Genomic DNA, 8,287 nt, shown 5'->3' on the forward strand with positions numbered 1-8,287 from the left:
CTTAAGCCCCATCCTTTCCAGCGTGTTTGGCATTCGCTCCCTGCTGAAGCACCGGGAGATATGATGCCGGCCACTGCCTGCCAGCTGGATGCAGAGAGTCCTGGCCACACGACATGGCATGCACAGAGACCTGCAGGCACTGCAGGACACGACGGGGGGCTGGTCCCCATGCAGAGCGTGTTTTCCAGCATCGTGCACCCCATCAAAGAAGTGGAGCAGCGGGCTCCTGCCCCAGGCACACCACAGCCAGGGCACCCAGACCCAAACGAGTGGAGTGGAGCTCAAAGAAAGCCCCTGCCTGCCAGCCCTGCCACCCCACTTACCTGAGTGGCCCCCAGTGTCGACAGCTGTCCCGAAGAGCAGCACGTACTCGGTGAGCGAGGCGTGTAGGAGGCACATAGAGCCCATCCACCCGCCCGCATTCACGAACACCCACTGCAGGTCCTCGTCTGGCAGGATGTGGCCTGGGTGCTTCTTTCGTAGCTCCACAATGATCTTAGAGAAAGCCAGCTCATGGTCCAGCCCTGCAGCACCCAGGGTTGCCGTGAGTTCCCTGGCATGGAGCAAGACCTGCTGCCTCCCCCCAGATCCCCTCCACAGCCACAGGGTCCCAGTACATGCTTGGAGGGGTCTGCCTAGGGAAGACGTCTCCTCTCTTGGAGGTCCCGGTCCCACTGCCTCCCCGGATGGTGACGGAGGATGTGCAGCACTGAGCACTCCAGCCCTACAGCCCACCCCAGGTCCTGGGCTGTATGGGGGACCCAAGCAAGGCAACAGTGACCCTGCCCTGGTGACATGCAGCCCCTCCGCTGTGACTGCACACCCTGTGCCCTATGGGGCCAGCCCTCCCCTCCAGCCCTAGGTGGGGGGTCGGTTCTGCCCCCGACCCACCTGGGGCTTGGTCCCCCGACCGGCCCAGCCCCAGCACCGAGAGAGCCACCTTAACCTCGGGTTCAGCCCCAGCCGGGCTGGGTGATGCTGCTGCCCCAGTCCCCATCCCTCCTTCGCTCCAGTCCCATTCCCCCACCCCACTTCCCCCATGCTCCCCGTCCCTGTTCCCCGGTCCCGATACCGTTCCTGCTGCCCAGTCCCAGCCCCCGGCCCCTCCCTGACCCCGGTCCCGTTCCCCCCGTGATCCCGGCCCCCCCCTGTACCGAAACCTCCTCGATCCCGCGTCCCCGCTACGGGTCCCTTCCCCAGCCCAGGGCGCCGCACCCCGCCCGGTCCCCGGTTCCGCTCCCCTCTCCCCGTCCCCATCCCTCCTCGGATCCCGCTCCCCTCCGCCCCCCTTTCCCCCCCCCGCGGCCGGTGGGCCCCGTCCCCACGGGCGTCTCGTACCCGCGTGGTGCCGGGCGAGCTGGGCGATCTCGGCGGGGGTGAACTCGTACCGCTTGGAGGCCAGCCAGCCCCGCAGCCCCTGCAGCACCAGCACCAGCGCTCCCAGCGCCAGCCCGACCCGCAGCGCCCGCCGCCCCGCCGCCCCCATACCGCCCCGCCGCCGCCGCCGCTCCTCCCCGCCGCCAGCGGGACGGGGAGCGGGACCGCCCCCGCCGCGGCCACGCCATGGCCGGCAGCCGGCGGCCCTGCGCCGGCGCGGCGGGGCGGAGCGGCGGCGGAGGCGGCGGGAAGGGGCCGGTCCCGCTGCCGCCGCCGGGGCTTCCGGGAGCGCGGCGGCATGGAGCCATCGCCGGCGGGGGAGGAAGAGGAGGGGGGCGGCAGCTTCCGTGCCAGCGGTACGGCGGGGGCTGCCTCCCGCCCGGCCCCCCCAGCCGAGCACCGGGAAGTGGGGGCTGCGGGGACCCTCCCTGCCCGCGGCGGGGGTGGCAGCGGCCCCCCCCCCCCCCCGACCGAGAGAGGGAGGAAGGGGTGAAGCTGAGGGAGGCATAAAGTGGGGTGCAGGCCCTCTTGTAGGGTTACCCGCGGAGGGCGCATGGTGGGGGGGTGGGGGGCGCCCGGCCCGCGGGGGGTCTGCACCCCACGTCCCTCCCTCCCTGACGCCCCGCTCCTCTCGCCCCGCAGAGCACCAGCACGCTCGTTACAACCCGCTGCGGGACGACTGGGTGCTGGTGTCGGCCCACCGGGTGAAGCGCCCCTGGCAGGGGCAGCTGGAGAAGCCACCCCCCGAGGATGTGCCCCGCTGGGACCCCAACAACCCCCTCTGCCCCGGGGCCACCCGGGCCAACGGCGAGGTACCACCAAGGGCCCAGGAGTCTGGGCTCCCCCCGCCACCCTGTTCCCCCTTGATCCTGTCTCTTGCCCCGGCAGGTGAACCCCCAGTACGAGGGCACCTTTGTCTTCCCAAATGACTTCCCTGCGCTGCAGCCCGATGCTCCCGAGCCTGGTAACTTATGGGGGGAGAGCAGGCTGCCAGGGACCCCCAGGCTCAGGTCCTGAGGGGGCTGCAGGGTGGCCTGGAGAGGCATGGGTGCTGACCCGGCACCCTCTCCCTCCCCACTCTCTGCCCTTTCCCAGGTGACAGCGATCACCCGCTGTTTCGAGCGGCAGCAGCCCGGGGTGTGTGGTGAGTACCCCCACAGCTCTGGGGGGTCCGGGCTGCGCTGTCAGCCAGGACCTGTGGGATGGAGCTGGTCTGAGCCCACTCCCCTCCTTGCGCTGCCTGTTCTTTGCACACCTGCTCTGTTTTGGGGCATGTTGTGGGTCTCATCCCTGTCCCACTGTGACCTGGCAGGGCCGTGGGGGTCCCTGGGGATGCCCTACAGCCCAGGCCTGTGTGTCTCCTCCGCAGCAAGGTGATGTGCTTCCACCCCTGGTCGGACCTGACGCTGCCCCTCATGTCCCTGGCAGAGATCCGGGCCGTCATCGATGCATGGGCAAAGCTGGCAGCTGAGCTGGGTGCCTCCTACCCCTGGGTGCAGGTCCGGGGCTGGTGGGGGCTGCTCTTCTCTCCCTGCCACGGGGGGCTTGGGTGGAGGTGGGGGGCTGCAACTGGGTGCTCTGGCAGCACCCAAGGTTGGGACCCTCCCAGCTGTGTGTGGGTCCCCTATCCTCTCCTCGTGCCCCCCTGAGCCTTTCCAGGTGGGTGCAAGGTCCCACTTTCCTGGTGGGATGCTTTCCTGGTGTGCTAGGGGCACCATGGCAGCCCGCAGCGGGGACCCTGGGGCTGGGACCTGCTGGCTGCACCTCTTCCTTTGCAGATCTTTGAGAACAAGGGAGCGATGATGGGCTGCTCCAACCCGCACCCCCACTGCCAGGTGAGGCTGTCCCACCCGTGGCCTGCCTTAACCGCTCGTCCCTGCGGGCAACCCTACAACAACAAACCCAGGCGGGCGATGTGAAGGGGAATCCCTCCACTCTGGTCCCAAAGCCCTCTGCACAGAGGATCCCCTCCCTCATGCCTGTCCCCTCACCTCCCCTCCGGGCTACTGTCCCTTGTGGCTGCCACATGTCGGACTCTCCACCTGGTGGCAGCACGGACCTGCAAGATGGGGAGCGTGGCTGGGGCACCCCTGCAAATGCGGGGTACAGGTAACCCAGCCCTGAGCCCCAGTGTCCCTCCCAGGTGTGGGCCAGCAGCTTCCTCCCAAACGAGGCGCGCCTGGAGGACCGGACCCAGCGGCAGCACCTGAGCCAGCGCGGCGTGCCCATGCTGCTGGAGTATGCCGAGCAGGAGGCTCAACGGAAGGTGAGGACGTGGCGTCTTCCTTCCCCTGGGAGCTGGTTGTGTCCCGGGAGCGCCCATCCCTGGGGCGTCAGGGCTGCAGGTGTCCACATCGAGCGCTGTGTCCCGCAGGAGCGGCTGGTGGTGGAGAACGCGGACTGGTTGGTCGTGGTGCCATATTGGGCCACCTGGCCCTACCAGACCCTGCTGCTGCCCCGCCGCCACGTCTGCCGCCTCCAGGACCTCCGTGAGGGCGAGAGGGACAGTGAGTGGCTCTGCACCCTGTTAGCCCCTCTTCCACCTTCTTTGGGCTCGGCCTTTGTTAGGAGGCAGCTCTCTGGCAGCCTTGCTGCTGCTGCAGGGTCCGTGCCCCCTTGGGGTGCGAGACTGCCGGGCTCAGCTTTGGGGGGGACTGGCACCCCTGTTTTGCCAGGACAAGAGCTGGGTGTCCAGGCACAGGCAGTACTGGTGGGGGGACTCGTGTCCTTTTTGGGGTGCCCCATACTTTTGGGGTGCCGGCTCATGAGGAATGGGGGCTCCTCCTGCTGTGTTGCTCAGGCTATCTGGATGGGTGGGGAGGAGGGAGCAGCCAAGTCCATCCCTCCTGCCTATCACCAGTGTGGGGTGATAGGTGAGGAAGGGGTGCTGAGGGTGACCCCCCAGGCCCAGTGTGCTGCCTGCCCTTGGAGGGGGCTGGCCAGCTCAGGGTGTGACTCCTCGGCACTCCTCTGCAGGCCTGGCCTCCATCATGCAGAGGCTGCTCATCAAGTACGACAACCTCTTTGAAGTCTCCTTCCCCTACTCCATGGGCTGGCATGGTGAGTGGTGTGGCCGGGGGACCCCCATGACCCTCTCATCTGCATCTGCATCCCCTCCCCGGGGCTCATGCAGCGGCTGCACCCCTGGCAGGAGCCCCCACGGGCCCCTACCTGGAGGAGGACTGTGGGCACTGGCAGCTCCATGCCCACTACTACCCGCCACTGCTCCGCTCCGCCACCGTCCGCAAATTCATGGTTGGCTACGAGATGCTGGCACAGGCACAGCGGGACCTCACCCCAGAGCAGGTGAGTGCATCTTGGAGGGGATCATCGGGACCCAGGGGGTCCCGTGCCAGGGCTGTCCCCGGGACCAGCTGCTGGCTGCCCCTTGTGCTCTGCCCCACAGGCAGCTGAGCGCCTGAGGAGCCTCCCTGAGGTGCACTACAAGCGGAGGGGCAAGGAGACATCGTGATGGGGAGCAACAGAGCCAGCCCTTGGCTCTGCTGGGTGAGGCCAGGGAGAGGAGTCAGCTGGGGGTGGTGAGAGCTGAGGTCTGGGAACTCATGTCACTTGTGAGCCTTGTGGTCTTTCAGCTTGTCCTTAGCCTTGTCATGGCTGGGCCTGGCTGGGGGACTGGTTTTGCCTGTTCAGGTACCCCAGTCCTAATCCTGCAGCGTCCTTGTGCAGGCTTTCTGGTTCCCCTGGTCTCGTTCGCCATCCTGGGCTACATCTTCCCACCTCAGCAGCATGCTTGTACCAGCACTAAATGCCTCACTCTCCTCCCAATCCAGTCTTACTGGTGGGACTGGGAGTGCTGCCTGCCCTGTGGAGGTGCACTGGCCAATAAAACCTGGAAGCAAAGTGTCTCTGCCTGTGTCCTGGTGGCTCTTGGCGTGGGTGGGAGGTTTGGGGTCTCTGGTGGGGACCCCCAGCCGGTGGGAGGGAATAACCCTGGGGTCTGCAGGGGGTGTGCTGGCAGCCTATGCTGCTGCTGCTGTCTCTGCGTTGCCTTCTCTTCCTCCCTGGGGGGAGCTCTGAGCCTGTCTCTGAGCGCTGCAGGCTTGGAGAGAAGCAGGAAGCAGGGAGGAATTGATGCCACCCAAGGCTTAGCCAGCTCCTGGGAGAGGGCTGAGGCCTGGCAAACTCACTGCACGGATGCTGCTGCCTGGGGATGCCTGGCCGTGGCTCACCCAACTGCTCCTCTTCCATGCGGGGATGCCGGGATGCAGCAAGGGTCTGGTTCATCGCTAGCCTGGGGGCTGCCAGGGGGTCTAGCTCTGCTCATGGTGCTGCTGCCCCCTTTGCCCTCCCCTGTGCCCACCTATGGCATGGGGCAGCGGCAGCCTGGTCCCTGGGCTGAGCTGAGGGATGCTGCAGCCAGCTCTGTGCTCTCCTCACCGGCAGCCCCTTCCCCCAGGGAAGCCCCAGGACTGTGCAGGCGTAGGTCCTGGGCAGTGATGCCCTACAGCTGATGTGGGGGGGTGCCCAGTGCCATCTGCCATCACATTTTTGCACAAATAGTTTTTATTTGTCACTAAAGAGCCATTCTCATAACTCCTTAATGAGGCCCCTATCCTTGTCAAGTCCATGAGTGGGCTCCTGGGGGCTAGAAATATCTTGTGAGGAGAGAAATGCTCTCCTCCTACCTACAAGATGATGATTTGTGGGGAGGGCTGTGCCCCCCCGCCCCATCTGTGCATCGCTCCCCCATCCCTACCCATGGGGCTGGGACAGGGAGAAGGGCCCAGCCAGCGTGAGGCTCAGAGCCAGGCTGGATGTGGCCCTCTTGCATGCTGACCCCATCCTCCTACCCGATCACCCCATCCCAGAGCCCACAAGCCATCCCACCACCTGGCCTCAGGGATCCCCAGGTGCCCAGGGGTTTTGTGGAGGAGGCGGTGGGTTTTGCGGTGACCCTTGAGCTTGGAGCCATCATTGTACGCAGCATCCTCCTGCATGGCATGGGGGTGCCCAGCTCAGAGTCTGGCCTGTTGCAAACTGATTTCTTCCCTCCTGGGACAAGCAGTGTCCGTCTGGGCTCTGCGACCATCCCCATTGCAGCCCCCATCCCTTCTCATTGCAACAAGTGCCTTTTCGCCAACCTCTGAACTTCCCCGCCTCTTCCCAAGGGCCCTGGAAAAGCGGCAACCAATTGGCTTAAATGTGGGAATCCAGATTGGGGTAATTAGCCGCTGAACCGGTTGTAACGAAGCTAGTCATCTCCCTGCACGCGCAGTTAGCTCTGATTTAATAGCCCACCAGCTCCCAGCCTGGGCTGCAGCGCCTCGGCCCAGGGCCGTAAATGAAACTCGCAGTAAGTCAAGCGGTATTAAACTTTACAGTCGCCGTCTTTAAAAATGAGACTCTCTTTCTAATAAATCAGAGCAAGTGGGATTGTAAATATTGAGGCAGGATCCATATTGCTTAATTAAACAGCGCCTAATGAACAGCCTGTTTGTTGTGTTGTGATTTAGGATGGAGGCTAGGGAGGCAGCGCGTGCCGAGGAGCGCTGGTACCCATGCCGGGATGCCCTCCCTGGCAGGTAGCAGCTGCTGGAGTTTAGCTGCTGCTAAAATAGCTCAGAGACAGCCTGAGAATTATTTCTTTTTCTAAAAATTAAATTCCCCCCCCCAAAACATCTGAATCATTCAGGGTGGAAGTCAGCAGCAGGTGGAGGAGGTGCAGGGGGTGCAGCTGAGTGGGAAAGCTGGACCCTGGCTATACTGAGCCCTCCCCTTCCTCATGGCAGATCCACCTCCTCTTGCACTGATACTTGTAGCTTGTGCAAGGGGGTGTGAACGGCTGGGAGGGAGCAACAAGCCTTTCCCGTGGCACGGAGAGGCACTGGGCTGGTGCAGAGCTGCTGGGGAGGCAAAGGCATTGCAATTCATAGGAACCATTGCTGCCATGCTGTAAAGCCCCAAAGCCTTTTATGTTTTGGTAGTTATAGTCCACTTGTAATCAAAAAGTGATTTATGGTGAGGAGATTAAAAATGTCTAGCTGGGTGTGGGATGGTGGAGTGGAGGGGCTGTGGGGTACCCAGCCATTGCTCCTGACCTGGAAGCATCAAAGGGAAACTGAGGCCCATTGGGATGCCCTGTAGGGATATGCCTCAATGCCATTTCACTTCTGCAGGGGAGCTGTTGGAGATCACCCCGGGAAAAGTGTCCCTGTGATGGGGTCACCCTTGTCCTGAGCCCCTGTCCCCCAGCATCAGGGCAACTACATCCTCTGCAATCCCTGCCCTGAACTGCTCTGGAAGGACGAGCAGGGCAGGCGATGGTGGGGGTGAGCGGAGCTGAGACGAAGTGCAAGCATGGAGTTAATGCATTAAAAACGCATTGAGGTCCCACGGAGGTGTTTGCTCCCTCTATGGTGCATTAATAGGGCTGTGAGGGATTAGGAAAGGGTCACCATGCTTCTGCGCCGGGCCAGCACGTCCTGCGCCCTGCAGGAGCAAGGGATAAGCCCAGCAGGGGATGCAGAGATGTAGAGATGCTTGACGGCGGATGGACAGGAATTTAGTCTCATTTGCATCCTGTTTTCTGATGCCACTGAAACAAATGGGTTGGGCTATCAAAGGATGTGGTTTCCCCAGAGCTACTGGGGCTTTGGCTCAACTGAGACAAACCGATGTACTTGCCCAGGCTGTAGCAGTGCCTGTCTCCGTCGTCGCCCCTGTCCTGCATGTTTGGGGGACCCAGAGCATCCCCAGCTCTTACACCGACTCCTTCTGCGGGAACGGGTAATTCCTGGGATGCTACTCCAGGATGCTGCCCTGGTGCCCAGGGACCCTGTGGTGCGAGCACTCAGTGATGGATGGTAACTGCTGGAGGCACGTTCATCACCTTTGATTACGTGTCCGTGTCCTCGGTAGCTGCCAAAGGCTGCAGAGCTGCAGACCTGCA

General features: G+C 63.7%; 2 protein-coding genes across 2 annotated transcripts in view; one reads left to right on the forward strand and one right to left on the reverse strand.

Annotated features, from left to right (window-relative positions):
- SIGMAR1 (sigma non-opioid intracellular receptor 1) overlaps positions 1–1,501 on the reverse strand; it is a gene marked incomplete at its 3' end in the record, with an annotated part of 1,993 nt that extends 492 nt beyond the window's left edge. The window contains exons 1-2 of the mRNA XM_082335374.1: positions 1,339–1,501; positions 324–524 (exon numbers count right to left, since the gene is read on the reverse strand). Of these exons, the coding sequence (XP_082191500.1) occupies positions 324–524; positions 1,339–1,486 (349 nt within the window). The 5' untranslated portion in view covers positions 1,487–1,501. The remainder of the gene's footprint in view (positions 1–323; positions 525–1,338) is intronic.
- A 162-nt stretch (positions 1,502–1,663) lies between these two features.
- GALT (galactose-1-phosphate uridylyltransferase) lies at positions 1,664–5,175 on the forward strand. Its single transcript, XM_082336614.1, has 12 exons — positions 1,664–1,733; positions 2,020–2,189; positions 2,266–2,341; positions 2,473–2,521; positions 2,747–2,876; positions 3,156–3,212; positions 3,521–3,643; positions 3,752–3,884; positions 4,354–4,437; positions 4,529–4,683; positions 4,784–4,884; positions 5,065–5,175. Exons 1-11 carry the CDS (start codon positions 1,676–1,678, stop codon positions 4,847–4,849), a joined length of 1,101 nt encoding a protein of 366 aa, XP_082192740.1. The 5' UTR covers positions 1,664–1,675; the 3' UTR covers positions 4,850–4,884; positions 5,065–5,175.
- Positions 5,176–8,287: the final 3,112 nt, after the last annotated feature.

This window comes from Platalea leucorodia (genome assembly GCF_965183815.1).
Source record: "Platalea leucorodia genome assembly, chromosome: Z".
NCBI lineage: Eukaryota > Metazoa > Chordata > Aves > Pelecaniformes > Threskiornithidae > Platalea > Platalea leucorodia.